Source organism: Chiloscyllium punctatum, chromosome 10 (genome assembly GCF_047496795.1).
Source record: "Chiloscyllium punctatum isolate Juve2018m chromosome 10, sChiPun1.3, whole genome shotgun sequence".
In the NCBI taxonomy this organism is placed as follows: Eukaryota; Metazoa; Chordata; class Chondrichthyes; order Orectolobiformes; family Hemiscylliidae; genus Chiloscyllium; species Chiloscyllium punctatum.
Window position 1 is genome coordinate 13,847,121 of NC_092748.1, and position 21,435 is coordinate 13,868,555.

Consider the following 21,435-nt stretch of genomic DNA (forward strand, 5'->3'; position numbering starts at 1 on the left):
ATGACAATAACGAACAGTAAAGAAGGCTTGAGGGGCTGAACGGCCTACTCCTGATGCTACAAGGATGTGGAAAAGTCAGAATGGTGCAGGGCCAGGGGAACAGACCTAAGGGTTTCAGACCTGAAGGAGATTTTGGAGATGAGGAGGGGGTGAGGCCATGAAGAGGTGACAACGTGAGACATGAGGCAACAGTGAAAATGAGGCCGTATGATTCATTAACTAAAACCCTTTATCTGGCTCAGTGGCTGCATGCATCACTTACACACGCAAGAATCCAGGTTCCGATCTGGTTTCATCTCCAAAAGATCCAGTGCTATTGCCCTGGAGTGAGAAAAGTGACGAAAAGGCTGATCCTGAGAATTGCATCTCACCGGATTAGGTCAGACCACTGAGTGAGTGCTTAGACCCTTACGTCAACCACTGAGTAACCAGATTGCACTTCAGGTGCAGGACCACATGTGGGAGAGGTTGTTTTAGCCAGCTTTGGCAACAGATGAGGAACAGTGGCCAGCATGTTAGTCCAGGACAGAAAGTAAGGAAACTAAATGTAAAAGGAGTATTCCATGCTTTAATAATTAACTATTCTCTATTTCATTGCAGGTCGCTGGTATAACATGTGCACTAAGAGAAAGTGGGGACTGCAGATGCTCAAGATTCAGAGTCGAAAAGTGCGGTGCTGGAAAAGCACAGCAGGTCAGATAGCATCCCAGGAGCAGGAGAGTATTCCTGAGCACATTCCTGATGAAGACATCAGCTCTCCTGCTGCTCGGATGCTGCCTGACCAGCTGTGTTTTTCCAGCACCACACTCTTCAGTCTCTGATATGTACACCTGTCATATTCCACATCTCAAGAGGCTTGAATTTGATAATTAGTCACTATTCACTGGCAAAATACCGACTAAGACCTTAGTTAATGAAAACCTTAGTTAGTGCAAATGTAGATGAACTGCTGTGAGCAGACCCATCCCTCTCCTGACTCGGCTTTTCTAGTCCAGTATCTTTAGGAGCAATTTACTGCAGATGCTGGAATCTGTACTGAAAACGCTGGAGAACACAGTGAGTGAGACAGCATCCACGGAGGGAGAACAAGCCAATATCTCAAGACTAGATAATCGAGTGAACAAGCTAACATTTGTGCCCATATGTCTTTGTTTCTTTGTACAGATTCATATTGACTACATCTAATACTGACCCTGCCCTTACTTGTCCATATTTTCTAACTCTGAGTCACTTACCAACTTCTCTACCGAGGCTTTCCGAGCTGCTGCCTTGACGACGCCAGGGGTCCCTGCTCTGGGCCTACTACACCCGCCGCTACACCTGCCAACGCCTCGCTGACACAATTGATCTTGAATGTCTTCAGTCAGAACCCGATGTGACTCAGCGGAGGAGTGAATCCTCAGAGTCAGTGCGTTTTATTAAGCTCAGAACTGTTTGGCACTATTTCAATGAAATAATTGGCCTTCTGTCCTACTTTTCAGAAATGCATAAATTCCACCTTGGCTTTTATTCTATGCCATAAACAAAGGACAGAGCGATATTGACCTGACAAACAAGGTCTCTCCACTGTTGGGAGGTTGGATTGACATTGGCACTGGATCCAGTGCTGTGGAACTCCCCAGCCTCCACAGAAACCACGTGTCATTTTTTTTTTGAAATCGGTCTTCTTTCTTGTTCCTCCCAGGATGTGGCGGTGCTAGTAAGCACCATGCTTTGTTGCACTTTGGGGGTGGGAGGCACCACTGAAGTCTGCCCGCTGTAGGTCCTTCCATTGTGCTATTAAAGAAGAACTTTGACCCAACGACCTTGAAGGATTAGCAATTACTTCCAAGTCGGAGTGGGGTGTGAATTGAAGAGGATCCTGCTAGACCTGTTTTATTCTGGACGGAGGTCTGGGAGGTGCTGGCCTGGTGAGTGGGTGCACACAATCGATAAAAGATTGGAGCTGGAAAAAGCACAGCCGGTCAGCCAGCATCAGAGGAGCAGGAGAATCGTTGTTGGGGGCAGGACCCTTGATCCACACGGCAGCCAGGGTGCATTGAGGGTGGAGGAAGGAAGTGGAGAATGTTAGGCAGACTGCTTTCTCCTGGGTGGTGTCAATCTCCTAGAGTGCTGGTGCACTCGTACAGCCAAGTGGGGCGTATTCAACCACACCCTTGATGGGCTGAAGGTAAGATGAGATTAGTGTGGTGCTGGAAAAGCAGAGCAGGTTAGGCACCATCTGAGGAGCAGGAAAATCGACGTTTCGGGCAAAAGCCCTTCATCAGAAAGGTAAGATGAGATGAAGCTACCCACTGTAGCAGACACTGGCTCAGACCTGCGCTAATATCCATGGTATGTGTGTACCTGGTACAACTTAGTACTATAATTTTTTTTCTTAAAGAAACAAATCTCTTCCCTCAACAAAAAAAGGGGGAAAAAGACAAAGAAAACCTTCTCCTCAGTTCCAGCAGTAACACACTGACTGTAGCACCACCAGCACTGAGTCAGTGCTTTAAACTGAGGAGGCTCTAAATCTCCTAGTTATATATTTTTCTCTCTCTCTCTCTCTACACTACCGCCTAAGTGTGGTGGTGCTTATATTTTCCCCAGCACCCACTGTGTGTGTGTGTGTGTGTGTGTGTGTGTGTGTGTGTGTGTTTGTGTACACACGGGTGTGAGGCACAGTGGATCTTTATTCAATTTCCACTACCAGGAAGAAAGGAAACACCCGAGAGGCCAGTGACAAGCAGTGCCCTTCACATCAAAGGGCAATGCTGCGTGATCAAACAGTGAAGGGGAGGGCAGGGACTAAGTACTATATATGGGGCAATGATGACTCCACTACTCTGCCCCCAACAGCTCTCAGGAGATTGGGGTATTTACCCACCCTTTTGTCCATAGAGATTTACTCTTAGATTTGCTGACCAACTTATCATTCTGTGTAAACAATTAAAAGTCAGCCCAAGCAACGTGGGCCCAAAGGACACACGGAATATTAATCGCACATTCCCTCTTTAAATATGAAAATTAAAAGTGACAAAGCTATCTCACCATTACTCATGCACATTAAGCTCATCGTGTTTAATAACAGGCAAGTGGGAAGCTCGTCAATTTTTAATGTGACTCACACTAATGCTGTTGGAATACCATTCCAAGAAAAAGAAATCAGAGAGCAGGGTTCACTGAAAGAAAAATTCTCAAAGTGGATTCGCAATAAGGAAGCAAATACAAAACACAGGAACAAAAGATGGCTGCTGCACCTCAACTTCTTAAAAACTTAAGCACAAGGGCAGGCCATCTGTCTGTGTAGAGTTGCACATTAGCCCAGTGTCTGCATGGGTGTCCTCTGGGTGCTCTGGTTTCCTCCCACAGTCCAAAGATGTGCAGATCAGGTGAACTGGCCATGCTAAATTGGTGTTCAGTGTATTAGCCATGGGAAATGCGGGGTTACAGGGATAGGGTAGCGGGGCTGCACCTGGGTGGAATGCTCATCGGAAGGTCAGTGTGAACTCAATGGGCTAGAATGGCCTGCTTCCACACTGTAGGGATTCTACAGTTCTATGAGTCCACCTAGCTTTTCAACAACTCATGGGTTATCCTCTACTTCAGGCCCTCACCCCAGCCTCTAGATCTGCTGTGCATCCACAAGTCCACCTCAATCTTCGGTAATAACCAACGACTGAGCATTCACAGGCCTCTGGGGCAGAGAATGCCAGCAGATTCACAACCCTCTGAACAAAGACGTTTCTCATCCTTCAAAATCCCAGAAACATGGTGGTAATATTGTTCAAATGCTCCTCTTGGACACTCCCATCATCCCAGGAACTGAGCTAGTAAACGTCTGTTATGTTCCCCCAAACATACAAATAGAAGCGGGCTACACCACCAGGGCTTCATCCAGAGGCTCATTGAAGATATTACCTAGTATGGTGACAAAACGTCTGAAAATGAACTTTTCCAGCTCAGTGAGCAAATCTACATCGAAAAAGCTCCCCCAAAGACAGTGATTTTTTTGGGGGTTGGGGGGTGGGGCAGTAAGGAGATCAAAACTGCTGCGTACAGCATTGCGGGTGTGATCTCACAGGGGCATTATATAACTCCTCGCTCTTGTCACCTTCCACCCTTCTCGCTTCCCTAATCAGTTGCTATGCCCTGCATGTCAGTTTTCTCTGATTCATGTACAAGGATCTCAAGTGGATCCGAAAACAATCAACGTTTTCTCATCTCTCACTCGCAGAACAAAGTCCCCACGTAGACACTGTACTCCACTTTGCCACCTGATCCATTTCTAACACTTTGCAACCTGTTTGTGTCCTCCTTCCCGTTTAACTCCCCACTGGGCTTTGTATTGTCCAGAAAACTGGACAAAAAAATCCACTCAGTCCCTTTCTCCAAGTCCCGATCACAGACCAGAATGAGTTGAAGTCTCATGCTGATCCTGATTGACACTTCACCAATCTCCAGCCAAAAATGACTATTTTGTCTGACTCTGTTTTCTGGCCATTACCAATTCTCAGGCTATGCTAATCCTGACAACTCGAATCCTGCATAGCAACTTCCATTTGTGTCTTATCAAATGCGGTTTGAATATCCTTAGTCATGCTGACTACACTCTCGACAAACATATTTCATGAAAATGATTTCCTTTTCAAAACTCTACCTAATTACATCACGATTTTCTAAGCACCATATTCTGCTGAAATAGGTTGCGGAAATAACTTTTTCCGAAGACTGACGTCAGACTAAAAGGTCTCTGATTCCTTGTCTTCTCTCTCTCCTCCTGGCTTTCCTCAATAGTGTGGTTATATGTGCTACTTTAGAACAACAGTACAGCAAAATACAGGCCCTTTGGCCCTCGATGCTGCACGGACCTTTTATCCTACTTTAAGTTCTGTTGGAATATTGCATGCAATTCTGGTCTCCTTCCCATCGGAAGGATGTTGTGAAACTTTAAAGGGTTACAAGGATGTTGCCAGGTTTGGAAGATATGAGCTATAGGGAGAGGCTGAACAGGCTGGGGCTGTTTTCCCTGGAGCGTCAGAGGCTGAGGGGTGACCTTATAGAGGTTTACAAAATGATGAGGAGCATGGATAGGGTAAATAGACAAAGGTTTTTCCCTGGGGTCGGGGAGTCCAGAACTAGAGGGCATAGGTTTAGGGTGAGAGGGGAAAGATATAAAAGAGACCTAAGGGGCAACTTTTTCATACAGAGGGTGGTATGTGTATGGATTGAGCTGCCAGAGGAAGTGGTGGAGGCTGGTACAATTGCAACATTTAAGAGGCATTTGGATGGGTATATGAATAGGAAGGGTTTGGAGGGATATGGGCCAGGTGCTGGCAGGTGGGACTAGATTGGGTTGGGATATCTGGTCGGCATGGACGGGTTGGACCAAAGGGTCTGTTTCCATGCTGTACATCTCTATGACTCTATTAGGAGTACAGTGACAAGAGACAAACATACTGAAACATTCAAGATTCTTGGGGACTTGACAGGGTAGATGAGTAAAGGGTCATTCATCCTTGTAGGAGAGTCTAGGACCAGAAGTCATATCTCAGAAGAATGAGTCGCACATTTAAGATAGCAATGAGGAGGCATTCCTTCTCTCAGAATATAGTGAATCTGTGGAATCCTTTACTGCAGGGGGCTGTCAAGGCTGGCTCATTAAGTATACTCAAGGCTTAGACAGATCTTTAATCAGTGAGGGTTACGTGGAAAAGCCCAAGAAAGTCGAGTAAGGATTATCAGATCAGCCATGATCTCATGGAATGGCGGAGCAGACTCGACGGGCTGAATGTCAGACTTCTGCTCCTATGTCTTATGGTCACATTGATGGGCTCAAACCAGGGAGCTGGACCAATGAGTCAGAGACAAAAGCCCGCGTTTTCATTCAGCCCAGGTGCCAGGATGAGAGGAGGGAAGCTCAACCATTCTGCACGACAGGAATAATCCTGCACATGCCCACCAGCTGCCTCTCATGGTGTAAAAACCCATCTGGTTCACTCACATAAATGGCCTATCTCAAAGGAATGAAATATGATGTCCATACCCAGCCTTGACATGATTCCAGACCCACAGCAAATAGCTCACTTCTAATCACCTGTATTCACGCAGTTATAATTGCAAGCTGCTCACTTATTTTCAATAAGTGACTCGACATCGCCTTCTCATGGATGTGAACACAGGAGGCACAGTTAGTAAGTTAGCAGATGACACCACAATTGGAGGTATAGTGGACAGCAAAGCAGGTTACCTCAGATTACAACAGGATCTTGATCAGATGGGCCAATGGGCTGAGGAGTGGCAGATGGAGTTTAATTTAGATAAATGTGAGGTGCTGCATTTTGAAAAAGCAAATCAGGGCAGGACTTATACACTTAATGGTAAGATCCTAGGGAGTGTGCTGATCAGAAAGACCCTGAAGTGCAGATTCATAGTTGCTTGAAAGTGGAGTTGCAGGTAGATAGGGTAGTGAAGAAGGTGTTTGATATACTTTCCTTAATTGGTCAGAGCTCTGAGTACAGGAGTTGGTAGGTCATGTTGCGGCAGTACAGGACATTGGTTAGGCCACTTTTGGAATATTGCGTGCAATGCTGGTCTCCTTCCTATCGGAAAGATGTTGTGAAACTTGAAAAGGTTCAGAAAAGATTTACAAGGATGTTGCCAGAGTTGGAGGATTTGAGCTAGAGGGAGAGGTTGAATAGGCTGGGGCTGTTTTCCCTGGAGCGTCGGAGGCTGAGGGGTGACCTCATAGAGGGGCATGGATAGGGTAAATAGCCAAGTTCTTTTCCCTGAGATGAGGGCATAGATTTAGGGTGAGAGGGGAAAGATTTAAAGGGGACCTAAGTAGCAACTTTTTCACGCAGAGGTGGTGCATGTATGAAATGAGCTGCCAGAGGAAGTGGTGGAGGCTGGTACAATTACAACATTTAAAAGGCATCTGGATGGGTATATGAATAGAAAGGGTTTGGAGGGGTATGGGCCGGGTGCTGGCAGATGGGACTAGATTAATTTAGGATATCTGGTCAGCATGGACGAGTTGGACCGAAGGGTCTGTTTCCATGCTGTACATCTCTATGACTCTACAATTGGGGTCAGCAATAAACACTGGCAGCACATAATCCAAGTTTTTCTAAATCCATAGGGACCATTCTAGACTATAAAGAATTCTGGAAATTCAAAACCAATGCCACTAGCTTTTCTATAATGCTTGGATGTGGGTCATCAGATTTAGAATACTCGTCAACTTGTAGTCCCACTAATTTTGTTTGTTATATAACTTCAGGTTCCTCACTCTCATTCATTCCTTGACTCCCTCCTCTTTCCAGTACATATTCCTTTGTGTCTTCCACAGTGAATACAGATCAAAGATATTTGTTTCACATCCCCGCCATCTCCTTCTTCTCCATTATTGTTTCTCCTGCCTCTGTCTCTGAGGGATCCATGTTTATTTTCTACAATCTCTTCTTTTTTTAAACTTATTAGTAGAAATCCCTACAAGCTAGGTTTTCATATTCCTCGCTATTTTCCTCATCCTATTTTGTCCTTTTTTCTGAATTTCTTGGCCACCCATTGCTGATTTCTACAAAGATCCAATCACCACGAACCCTATTTCTTATGGCAGTAGTTTAGGTTCTTTGGTTCACTCGAATTCTAATTACAACTTTTCCAGTTAACCACAATTGTATCAGTTTACTTAATCCCTCAAGGGAGTGAATATTTATTGAGAATTGTACAATATTTCTTCAAACGTGCATCATTGTTAGTCTACCGTGGTATCTTTTAATCTAAATTCCCAAACTACCCAAGTAACTTGCTATGCATATTTACTTATTTGGGTTTTGAGTAAAATTACAGCCTGCTATAATTGCAGGATATTGGCATACAAGCCTTGGGCTTGGGGCTGTTATACTGAGCAGAGACGCATTTGAGCACAGGCACATGACATGTGTAAGAGAGAGAGGAATTCAGATGCAGTGCAAGTGCATGTAACACATATTTGCAGCCACTTTTGCAACATTTGTGATATTATTATTAAGTTTGCATTGCAATAACCCGGTCTCTGCACGTAAACACGGGAAAATTCAACCCCACCCACCTTGTATCCCAAAACACAGCCTCCTGCCGCAGCTACGACAGTATTGCCTTGAACAGAATCTCCAGGTTAGAGCATACCCGGTGGACCGTCCACTGTTTCTGGTCTCCATTTTGTACGTAGGAAACTGAGGCACTGAAGAAGTTGCAAAATAAGAACACATGAAGGAGCAAGGGCAGACAAAAGGCCAGTCTCTTGTCTGCTCCACCATCCAATATGACTGATCTCAGGCCACGGCTCAACTTTAAGGACAATGACTCATCTATCTGGATGGACTAAACAGGCTTTTTTTTTAATATCGAAGTGATGCGCCTGATTGCTGTCTCTCAAATAGAGAGGTTTGATAGGGTTGACGTGGAGATGTTTCCACTTGGGGAGGAGCTAGGGGTAAGAAATAAAGGATAATCACTGATAAATCCAACGGAGAATTCAGGAGAAACCTCCTTCCCGAGAGAATTGTACGGTTGTTCACTTTGTTATTACATAGTCCGGTTGAGGAGAGCCAAGGTCCAATTAAGGGAGTGCATCAGGGAGAAAGAAGAGAAGGAAATAGGAATTGGGCGAAATGGAGTAGAGGACAGGGATACTCAAGACGAGCATGAACATCGGTTTGCCAAATGGCCTGTCCCTATGCGGTACGTTCTCTGTAGTTCCAGGTTGGATCAGAGTGTGACCTCAACTTGAATAACAATGTGGTCCTCCTGACACCTTGCTCCATCATCCAAGGTCTACCCTCTCAGTCATAACGCTCCAGCCCTCTCATTCAGATGCCACCTGGTACCTTCCCTGTCCTGAACATCTCCTTACGCCTCTCTGTGCTCTTCCCCAACAAATTTCTTCACTCTCTACCTAACAGGGAGACGGTCACCTTGAGGAGATTTATATAAACATGACCTCTAGTTCCCAGTGCTTGAGCCTAAAACTACCTGTGACATCAATCTAACATTTCCAATTTTCCTCAACAGCCATCAATTTCTGAATGAGGCATTCAATAAGTCATAGAGTCATAGAGAAGTACAGCACGGAAACAGACCCTTTGGTTTAACCCAACCATGCCGACCAGATATCCCAACCCAATCTAGTCCCACCTGCCAGCACCCAGCCTATATCCCTCCAAACCCTTCCTATTCATATACCCATCCAAATGCCTTTTAAAAGTTGCAGTTGTACCAGCCTCCACCACTTCCTCTGGCAGCTCATTCCATACCCGTACCACTCTCTGTGTGAAAAGGTTGCCCCTTAGGTCTCTTTTATATCTTTCCCTGCTCACCCTAAACCTATGCCCTCTAGTTCTGGACTCCCCGACCCCAGGGAAAAGCCTTTGTCCGTTTATCCTATCCATGCCCCTCATAATTTTGTAAACCTCTATAAGGTCACCCCTCAGCCTCCGACGCTCCAAGGAAAACAGCCCCAGTCTGTTCAGCCTCTACCTATAGCTCAAATCCTCCAACTCTGGCAACATCCTCGTAAATCTTTTCTGAACCCTTTCAAGTTTCACAACATCTTTCCGATAGGAAGGAGACCAGAATTGCATGCAATATTCCAACAGTAGCCTAACCAATGTCCTGTACAGCCGCAACATGACCTCCCGACTTCCGTACTCAATACTCTGACCAATAAAAGAAAGCATACCAAAAGCCTTCTTCACTATCCTATCTACCTGCGACTCCACTTTCAAGGAGCTATGAACCTGCACTCCAAGGTTTCTTTGTTCAGCAACACTCCCTAGGACCTTACCATTAAGTGTATAAGTCCTTCTAAGATTTGCCTTTCCAAAATGCAGCATCTCGCATTTATCTGAATTAAACTCCATCCGCCATTTCTCAGCCCATTGGCCCATCTGGTCCAGATCCTATTGTAATCTGAGGTAACCTTCTTCGCTGTCCACTACACCTCCAATTTTGGTGTCATCTGCAAACTTACTAACTATACCTCTCATGCTCGCATCCAAATCATTTATGTAAATGACAAAAAGTAGAGGACCCAGCACCGATCCTTGTGGCACTCCACTGGTCACATGCCTCAAGTCTGAAAAACAACCCTCCACCACCACCCTCTGCCAGCTAACCTTTGGGCCAGTTCTGTATCCAAATGGCGAATTCTCCCTATATTCTATGAGATCTAACCTTGCTAACTAGTGTCCCATGGAGAACCTTGTTGAACTCCTGACTGAAGTCCATATTGGTCACATCTGCCCTCATGAATCCTCTTTGTTACTTCTTCAAAAAACTCAATCAAGTCACAGAGTACTTTGGTGGCATAAGCTGTACATTGCCCAGGCTCATTTTACTTTAGGCCTGGTAGGTAAATGCAAAGACTCAATGAGTCGTGGCTCCCACCTCCACACCAGAGGGTTGTGGGTTCAAGTGTCAATCCAGAAACAGTGTCCTTGCTGACACTCCGGTGCAGTATTAAGGGAGCGCTGCATGGCTGAAGGTGACGTATTTCAGATGAGATTTTAAATCAAAATTTTTTGTATGTGTGCAAGGCCCTTAAGAGAGTCTATCATGAAGGATTCCAGATGCTGTGTAGACATACAATGTTGTGACTCAGCCTGCCAATTAGCCTGTAACCTACATACTCAGAAGTCATTTGGCTTCATGTACTGGCTGCTTCCTAACTTAGAATGTGTTTTACTGTTTTAATTAAGCTAACCTACAGAGTTATTCGATCCCTGACAAATGGTCATTATCATTTACCATGACATGGTGATTCTGGCCTCTAAGTAGGATACAGTATAAGGCTCTGTGGCATTCATTCAATGCAGAGATGGGGAGTTCCCCATAGTTAGCATGATCAACATTTATCCCTGAACCAATGTCATTAATATAGGTGACCTGGCCATTTTGGAAGCTTGCTCTGCGCAAATTTGGCTGCCGTGTTTCCAACATGACCAAATGTTTACACGTCATCAGCTATAATTTGTATCAATATGCCATCAAGCAAATTTGGGACATTGCGCAAGGACATTGTGTGAATAGAAACATAGAAGGTAGGACCTGGAGGAGGCCATTCGACCCTTTCATCCTGCTCTGCCATTTACCACGAACTCAATAATCTAATCCTGCTTCCTCCCCATAACCTTTGATCCCATTTGCTTCAAATGGTAGCAGTCAAAAACTGACATCAATGCCAAGAGGCACAAATATTAGTGCAGGAGACCTAAACCCTGGACAAAGAGGTGGGATTTTAAATCTGAAGTGGGTGGGGAGAGAGATCAATGGTAAAAGAGTCTCCCTTTGAGGCCTAACAAGGAAAGCCGGAGCTGTAAACCCACACAGAGTGCACGGCAAGTTCAAAGCCCTTGTTAAAGTCAGGCAGGAAGGAGGTGACAGACTGTCCAGGGTCTCGATTCCTTTTCACTACCACCTTCAGCCCCTTGACCAGTCGGGTAAGAGCAGGACCTCTGCTACAGCAGCCAATCAGAGGGGTGGATAGTCTGGCTGGAAGGGTTTCAGCAAGAAAGGACCAAGAACTAAAGCAAGGAGTTAAGAGTCTAATGGTGACCATGAATCTATTGCCAGGAAAAACTTGTCCTTTGAAGGAAGGAAACGGCCATCCTTACCTGGTTTGTCCTACAAGTGACTCCAGACCCACACTTAAGTTGATACTTAACTGCCCTCTGGGTAATTAGGGATGGGCAATAAATGCTGGCCTAGCCAGCGATGCCATCATATCGTGAATGAATCAAAGAACAATTGAAGCAAGGCTTCTGCTCAGAGTGTTGTCCAATAAAGGGAAAGTACTTCATCGGGATGCAGTCGGACGGTTCAAATGATGTCATTCTGCTTTAAAATTGCAGGAAAACCTGGCCTTCTCCCAGACTCTACCTCAGCAGCATCTGTCTCAAAGCAGGGGCGCATTAATCTCTGAACCTCTACACGTCAGGATGTGCAGTTGTTGAGTCCTCTTTCCCCACTCTGTTTCCACAGCTGGTGACGAAAGGAGAGGTGAACTGTTCCACGGCAGGTCATCAAGGAACCTGAGTGGACAGTTTTTAAAAAGAGCTTAGTACACTTTCGGAGCACACCTGAGATGAGATGCTGAATGACTGCAGATTAACGTAAGGAAACAGCCCACTTCCGATTCCTTTGGGGACCCAATTTACACGCTCAGCTAACATATGGAGCGGTGAAGTGCTTGCTATGGAGAAAAATAATTACATGAGGGAAGAGAAGGAAAACTGCTGGGGTTGAAGGTTGATGGTTCGGCCCCCTTCACCACCAACAACCAGGCCACTCCAGCAGGATTGAAAAGGCTCATTCTCTGGCGCCTTCACAGAGACCCAATCAGGCAAAACACACTTCCTACTGGACCTGGGTCCCACAGAATGCGAGAAAGAAACCTCCCAGTTGGTTAGGAATGTGCACGGTCCCTCAGCAAGGCCTCCAGGTGACTGCTGCTGCTGCTTGCAATGCAGGAGCTTTTATTTCAAAATGGCGGCATTGGAGAATGTGGGTCCTGAGGCCAGGGCTTGCCCGCTTCCGTCTCCCACTTTTTTTGGAAACCTTTATTCGGTGGCGTCGGTCCGCTTCCCGGAAAGTTAGCAGCGGTGGAAGCAGTTCCTCCTCTGGGCTTTGGCAGCGGTGGGCTCCTTCACTGAAATGGCGGTCCCAGGAGGTGGCAGAGGGAGCACTGTATGCCAGAACAAGGCACCGTTTAGGACGCTGGGCCCAGTGTCCATTTTGAGCCAAGTGGTGGGGGGTATGGTGGACATTTCCTTTTCTTTTGGCTGTCATTTTTTTTTAATTTCTGTTTCTGTTTTTAATCCTCTCTTGTGTTTGCTAAGATGGTACCAGAAAATGAGGACTTGGTACACCTTTCCCTGTATTCCTGTACTCAAGTACATGTGACAGTAAAACCAAAATCTTAATCTAAAATGCAAGTGAGCAATGGCCACTTATGTAACATCTTACATAAAGCACTGAATTTAAAGCACTTTGCATCCAATGAAAAACATTTTAACAGTCACTGTTCTAATGGAGGTGCAATGATAACCAGATAATATGTCGTTTTGAATCATAGAATCCCTACAATGTGGAAACAGGCCATTCGGCTCAACAAGTCCACACCGACCCTCCGAAGAGTAACCGACCCAGACCCATTCCCCTACCCTATTACTCTACATTTACCCCTGACTAATGCACCTAACCTACACATCCCTGAACATTATGGGCAATTTAGCATGGCTAATTCACCTAACTTGCACATCCTTGGACTGTGGGAGGAAACTGGAGCACCCAAAGGAAACCCACACAGATACGGGCAGAATGTGCAAACTCCACCCAGACAGTCACTCGAGGCTGGAATTGAACCCAGGTTCCTGACGCTGTGAGGCAGCAGTGCTAACAGCAGATGCCAAGTGAAATGTAAACAGTGGCCAGGACACAGGGGATTGCTCTCTTGCTCTTTCCAGAATAGCGCTTTTCATGTTCACCTGAGGGGGGCCTCAGTTTAACGTCTCATCTTAAAAACAGTGCAGCACTCCCTCAGTACCATGCTGGAGTATTAGCCTCGATTCTGTGCTCAGGTCCCTGCAGTGGGAGTCGAACCCATAGACTCAAGAGGTGAGCCACACTGAGTCACAGCTGACACATGTCACTGGGCAAGAGAAGAGAGCCCTTTACCCTGCATTTAAGGTGGAGAAGGGTCAATCTTCCTGAAGGACTAATTGGACTTGTCACATTCCATGTCAGATTCTAGATTGGAGTGGTGCTGGAAAAGCACAGCAGGTCAGGCAGCATCCGAGGAGCAGCAAAATCGACGTTTCGGGCGAAAGCTCTTCTTCAGGAATACAGGCAGAGAGCCTGAAGGGTGGAGAGATAAATGAGAGGAGGGTGGGGGTGGGGAGAAAGTAGCATAGAGTACAATGGGTGAGTGAGGGAGGGGTTGAAGGTGATAGCTACATTCTCTGTCAGATGCCAGTCCCGAATTACAAGGGATGTCCAGAAACAAGCACTTGAAAGAGTCTGAGAGGGCGCAAAGGCTGGTCTCTAAGATTAAATAGCATGGCGTTCCCCACCATGGGATTCTAAAGGATTTCAAGGCTAGATGGCAATTCCTCCAGCTGAAGGCTGTGTCGCAATGGCTGCATCTACCCCCTTCCTACTCCCCAAACCCCTGAGCTGGAAACCATGGAGTGGGGTTACTAGGAAGACCCATGGCCTGAACTCAGGGTAGACCACTTCTGAAGTAGTCACGGTTAATAAGGACAAGAAGAGCCCATTCATCCCCTGTCGCATCCTTCACGATCAATCCTTATCTCTGTACCTTAATTCAACAGAATGTCCTTGGTTCCTTGATGCTTGGGTTCAATTCCCGCATCAGCTGAGGTTACCCTGGAGAATTCTCCTTCTCAGCCTCTCCGCTTGCCAGAGGAAATGGTGACCCTCAGGTTAAACCACCATCAATTGTCTCTCTGTAACGAGAGAGCAGCCCTTTGAGTCCTGCGGGACTATGGCGACTTTACCCTTTTAACAGCCTTACCCAACGAAAGCACAAGCAATCAATCTCAGTTTTGGAATTATCAGATGCCTCCCCCAGACACCAGCACTTTGGTGGGATCCAGTGCAGAATCAACCACTGCCCTGTACATGAAGGGGTGCTTTCTGACACCACTCCAGTGTGATTTAAAGTTAACTTGAAGCTACCCAGCCTAGTTGGGAATCACCACAAACAACACTCCTCTCTCAGCGTGCCTACTGCTTTTTAAGAACTTGCCACATTTGGACATTATTTTACCCCATGAAGCTCACCACAGAAAATCAAGGCTTCTAACTAGGAGCGCAAGCACATTTTTAACATGATCGTCGGGAATACAATTTCGACAAAGTCGTATGGCGCAGAATGGGAAAGATGTGAAACTGTGTCGACCCCGAGCACACCTTCGCAAAAGTCGCGGGCACTGTCAGGAAACTGGAACACCAGGTGGTGCCAGTATCTTAAGGCACCATCACTTTTCTCTCAGCACCTGATTAGATTCTAATTCACCCTTTTGTCCCCTGTCGTTCCTGTGTTTCGTCAACAATCCTTCAATCCGACAGGTTTCAGGTTAGACACTGGTCCCACCATTTAGTGATCTCCCAGATGCCCAATGCTGTTAGCAGCTCAAACACCCAGTCGGTGACGGGGTAAGATTGTGAGCTGGTGTGCAGGAACAAGTCTAGCCCTCAAATCCCAAAATGCTCTATTGAGATGCAACCCATTCCTGTTCATTTCCAAGATGCTGCATATTCTATCATTTGCCGCTTACATTAGGGTATGCTTAAGGTTTCTCTGCATATCGTGTTATCCCTTGTTCTGTCTTGTGACATGAAACTGGCTATCACCTTCTGACCGTGTTCCCAGCCCTTCAATGCAGTTCTTGACTTTATACTATCGTGAGCATTGGATCAGCAGCACAGATGCAATGAATTGTACCTGTCGCCTTCTTTCATGCAACAACTGAGCAGGGTTCTGCCTTTAAAATTTCTCCAAGCCGTGGTGAGTCCCCCATCTCAGTCAGCCTGGGCACAAGGTGCAAAATGCGGTTCATGTGTCTGTGTCAGCTCCAGCAGGGGAACTCAAAGAGTAACTGGGTCCTGTCCAGTGTCATTGACTGTTTATGAACCCAACTGCTTTGTCACAACCCTCTCCAACTAGGATACAGCACCCCAGCAAATATAAACAAAGGTAGCATGCTCCAAATTGCAAATTCACAAAACCAAACGATTTGATAACAACTGAATTGGATTGAACTGGTTTTACATGTAAACATGTCACACGCTTACAGTCACCGCATTACTGCACCACCTTAAGGTATTTGGGTACAGATACTTAAGATCAAACACTTAGGAAACAAAATACAGTTAGAAAAAGAAAAGAAATAAATAGTCCAGCCTTATTGGTGTATGTATCGGAGCATATTGCAAACTGCCATACGACTTCACAGACACGAGTTCACTGCCAGACAATCCTGAACAAAGCACACAAATAGGGAAACGGGAAGGGATTGGAATGTGGGATCTGTATTTATAAACCAGCTTTCACAACTTCAAGATGCCAGCGAAATAAGTGCCGCCAAAACGGCAACTATATTTTTTAAAACCTCGGGAAATGGTCATGTTTTAAGCAGAACTGAGCAGTAACAAATCACTCACTCTACATTTCATACCATTCGAGATGGCTAAACGTTGTAGCACACAGAAAGCCATTATATCTGAGGATTTCACACTCTCAGCACCAAAGGCAATACATAGTTCACTTTATTTGACCAATTCTATTGAATGCTGCTCCATATAATCCACCTCATTTATAACGGGCTGTTTGACAAATTCTATTAAAGGTGCTAATTGACTCTTTTCTGCCCCACCTCGGTTTATTCCTACAACTCTGAAAAACAATGGTTGCCCCTGTTGTGTAAGTGCTTTCAGATCCTGGAGGAACCTTGCAATGATGTGACCGAGCTGCAGACCACTGAGTATAAACAGCACAGTGGATGGAGTTAGAATGTACTTGAAGGAACGTTCTAGAGTCTGGAACTCTGCGCTGACCGAGGCTATAATGTGGACATGATTTGTCCTCACTTAATGTAAGACCAGAGCTTGGTATATCAAAGGTTACCATGTCCAGCAATGAACATAACAAGTACAGGTATCCCCCCCCCCCCCCCCCATATCTGCAGGTGATACGTTCCAAGACCTACTGTGCATGAGCAAAACTGTGGATCGGAGCAAACCCTATCATTTAAATGGGAAACTTACCTTCCCGACAGCCCCCTTTGAATTATTTCTGGAATGTTCCGTGTAACATTTTCGGGCCGCAGTAAACCACGGATAACTAAAACCATGGAGAACGAATCCGCGGATACTGGGGTTCTACTGTAGTGTTATTGTGAAGCTTAAGCCTGGAGCTAGCTCTTGCACTTTGCCTCCTCCCTGACCAGTGTGGACAGAACTCAAACTCATTGGATGACCAAACCACACGGCTAAAAGAGTCCCCAACTGCAATTAACAAAGAGAATCTGGCCTCAAGATTCCAAAAGTTTTAACAAAACAAATATTACTGTATATATATTAAAAAAATTAAACGAAGAAAGCACCACTAACGTACAATTTATATAAAGGCTTATACCACAAACAAAGCACTACCTTCTCCCCAGGAGTTCCTGTAGTTTACAGTATCATGACGATTCATTCACTTTTCTTTCAGCCAGCTGTAAAGGTACTGTGTGTCACAGCTTGCCAGAATCTACTTTAATTCTCATTGGTGTTCCACTATTTCTCAATATAGCAATTACATGGAAGTTCATCCATTAGGTTTTGATCAAGCAATCTTCTTTACAAAATTCACAACCGTGGACTCCTTAAGTCCCCGTCCTAGCTGTTGTAAAGCTCTTTCTCAGCTCACCAACTACGGTACAAGTTTTGCTTTGCCACAAGGGTCTATGAGGAGAACTGCGGATTTCTTCCACCCGCCTCAAGTTGGAGGAGCCTCACAAAATCCAGACGGATGTGAATGACCTACTTCTGTCAGCAAACACACACAGGTAAATGAAACAAGGAAACCTTCTATCCAAAGCTCAACCCTGACTCAGTATTTCTATGTCACCGTGTCATGCTTCTGGCTAACTCAGACAGAAATTGCAAACAAAAAATTTTACTTTCAACTCAACATGTTGATTCTGAAACCCATAGGAATAATCTATATTTTTAATGGCTACAATTGCCCTCTCTCTCTCTCTCTCTCTATTACAAGACTAGAGATGGATCATTCATTGTTCCAGTTTCTCTCACTATCAACTCTGACCTTGAAGCAAAACTAATATCAAAATGCGTTAATGGCACAGCCAATTACACACAACAACCTAGGAGATGAATGGGTAAGTAATCTGGTTGAGTGATACTGGTTCATGGATAAATATTAACCAGTACGAGCTGGAGAAAGCACCCACTATTCTACGAATCAGCATCATGGGATCTTTTATGGGTCCCTGGGAGGGTCAACAGAGCATCAATTTAAAATGCCATCCAAAATTCTGAGCTTGTGTGTAGTGCAGCACTCCCTCAGTAGTGCACTAGAAATGTCAGTGCAGATTCTGTGCTCATGTTTCTTGAGTAGGACCCAAATCCATCAGTGAGCACAATTCAAATCTCTGTCATTGACGACAAAGCAGTTTAGAACATTATAGGTACTATAGCTGAGTGACTGCATGGTGCGTTGCAACTGTTTGGTTTTAACATCAAGAAGTGCACTCTTATTGGAGTTTTATGTGAACCGGTTCTGTACTGCAGCCCCACTGGTGAGACATTGCCTCTTCCAAGGGATCTCAGGTCTGGGGTGAAATCGTCCCAGGCCTTGAACGACTGGGCAACAGTGGGAAAGTTGGGAAAATCGCTTGAGATGGCCAATGAGGACTCTCTTGGCTTCAAGACCAAAATGTGTCACTTTCCAACCGAGCGTTGGACAGTGAGATGAGATTCTCTCCAGCGAGCAGCAACAGGTGAACGTGCAGCATTGGCCTGTATTAGTCTCTCCTTACCACCACATCTCAGTTCATCCACATGCATTTTCCCAACCTCCCGACCTCTGGATAGAAAATAGACAGGACAACTCCTGACGTGAGAGTTAAACTTGGTGACTCCAGCTCACTGCTGCCTCCTCCAGGCCTCCATCTTGGATACCAGTCACCTGACATGTCAGGCTACAGTCCACGGGCAGCGACCATGCCCTCCCTCCATCCATGGACGTTAATGTTAGACATGTACCAGCCTCACCACATCATCATTTCACGTCTCTGATCCACAAATAGTACTGCAGTGTACTTCCAAACCACACTTCGGATTGCACTGACACTTTCTCTGGAATGTTGCTATCAGATCACTGCCTGCAGGGACAGGCACCCAGCTCATGGTTTCAACCCGTGAGCATCTCACGGCTGTTCACTTGCTTTCTTAGCATTTACTCACTCTATGTCGACTTCAATCCTCCCAGCATCCCTGCCTTGCCTTGCTCTTTGGCACGATGACCCCTCAGCCTGACCTTAAGGGCTCACGATGCTTTGGTTTTTGCCTTGCTGCTTAGCGTAGACACAAGGCCAGGCAGCTCGTTGTCAGCCGTGATCAGTGAAAGGGGCGGGTGAGTCGCTGTTCTGTCAATCTCACCCGTACAACACAGGCCAGCACTGCACACAGCAACATTACTCCATGTGCTTTAACTAAATGGCCATGTCTCAATGTCTCAGGGGTGTAGGTCTCAGTCAGGTTACGGGAGGAAGACGGGGGCTACCAATCAGTCAAGAATCCCAGTCCAGGGCTCAGGCACTCTCAGTTGTCCATTTGATACAGTCAGGGTGGGGGTGGTGGTTGGGGGGGCAGGGCGTGCCATTTTGAACCTGGACGCTCGGAGAGGAACGTGCTCCCAACTAAGCCACATCTTAACGTTAACAGCTCTGTAAATAGAGCTTTCGATTTGAGAGACCAATTGAACACTTGTCAATGGAAAATCAATTGCAAGGAACAGCCAGGAAGTTGATGACACTAATTTTAAAGATCAACTACAGTAATTGGCCAATAGTACAACAGGCGATTCTTACCCAAATCTGTTGGCAAGTGATCAGTTGGGTGTAGAATGTGTCTGATCCCCACTCCCATGTCCCCCACTATAAAGGTAATTTGTACCTCCCCACAACTCCATGTGGTACCCAAGTGACCATGACAGGCAGCTGCCCTCAGCACTGGTACTCTAACCATTGTTTCTGTTTTTTCTAATCTTCTCATTGGCTTTTTAACAGATATAAATGAGGCAAATCTGCAATAACTCAGCATAGAAAAACAACTGGATACTGCATTTTGCTCACTGTTTCCCTAACGTTGCGCCCTACTGAGTTGTCACTGGCTTCCACTCAGCCATTCTTGGCACTAATTGCATACAAGGGACTCACTCTGCATTGCACTGGCATTGGGCATCATTTTGAAAGTGGAGAAGCACTTCTAATAGTACACACTACTGCTACTGAGCGTCAGTGGTGGAGGGAGTGGAATCTGGTGGATGTAGCACCAATCAAGCGGGCTGCTTTATCCTGGATGGTGTCATGCTTCTGGAGTGCTGTTGGAGCTGCACTGATCCAGGCAAATGGGGAGTATTCCATCGCACTCCAGGCTTGTGCCTTGTAGATGGTGGATGGAAAATGGGGAGCTAGGAGGTGAGTCACTCACAGCAGGATTCCTAGCCTCTGACTTGCTTGCTGCCACACTATTTATATGGCTAGGGCTCTCCTTCTCAACCTCTCCCCTCACCTGAGGCATGGTGACCCTCAGATTAAACCATCACCAGTTGCCTCTCTCTAATGACAGAGCAGCTCAAGGGCCTGGTAAGACGATGACGATTTGACCTTTATTGTACGGCTAGTCCAGTTCAGTTTCTGGTCAATGGTAACCCGCGCAGAGTTCACCCCCCCATTAGCCAAGGTATCTTTGTGAGGTACAAGAATTACTGTTCTGCCATGAACAGTTGTCCAGTTACAATATCACACAAACCCCTGGCCGGTAAATGTCACTCGTAAGTGAAGCCAAAGAGCCTATACTGACAACCACGACATCCCAGACTAATTCCCTGGGAAAGGTGATACTTACTGGTTCAGTGTAACATCTAGTATAAAGGTGGAGCCAAAGGCATCGATCTGGAAGCTTGCATGGGTAAGGTGGACAGCCTGCAGGAGTGAGTGAGAAAGAATAATGTTAATCATTGTTGAATCTTGATAAGCTATAAACAAAATCCTCTGGAGTAGGTCTCCAATTCTGAGTGCCGCAATTTATAGAATCATAGAGGTGTACAGCATGGAAACAGACACTTCAGTCCAACTCATCCATGCTGACCAGATATCCTCAATTAATCTAGTCCCATTTGCCAGCATTTGGCCATAAACCTCTAAACCCCTCCTATATACCCATCCAAATGCCTTCTAAATGGTGTACTTGTGCCAGCCTCCACCACTTCCTCTGGCAGCTCATTCCATATACACACCACCCTCTGCGTGAAGAAGTTGCCTCTTAGGTCCTTTTTAAATCTTTCCTCCCTCACCTTAAAACCTATGCCCTCTAGTGTTGGACTCCCCGACCCCAGGGAAAAGACCTCGCCTATTTATCCTATCCATGCCAGTCATGATTTTATAAGTCTCTATAAGGTCACCCCTCAGCCTCTGATGCTCCAGGGAAAACAGCTCCAGCCTGTTCACCCTCCCCCATAGCTCAAATCCTCCAACCCTGGCAACATCCTTGTAAATCTTTTCTGAACACTTTCAAGTTTCACAACATCTTTCCGATTGGAAGGAGACCAGAATTGCACGCAATATTCCAACAGTGGCCTAATCAATGTCCTGTACA

General features: G+C 45.8%; 1 protein-coding gene across 6 annotated transcripts in view; it reads right to left on the minus strand.

Moving 5' to 3' along the window:
- LOC140481903 (disintegrin and metalloproteinase domain-containing protein 23-like) overlaps positions 1–21,435 on the minus strand; it is a 321,721-nt gene that overhangs the window by 281,264 nt on the left and 19,022 nt on the right. For all 6 annotated transcript variants that reach the window (XM_072578562.1, XM_072578561.1, XM_072578566.1 and 3 more), the window contains exon 3: positions 20,686–20,762. In XM_072578562.1, the coding sequence (XP_072434663.1) occupies positions 20,686–20,762 (77 nt within the window). The remainder of the gene's footprint in view (positions 1–20,685; positions 20,763–21,435) is intronic.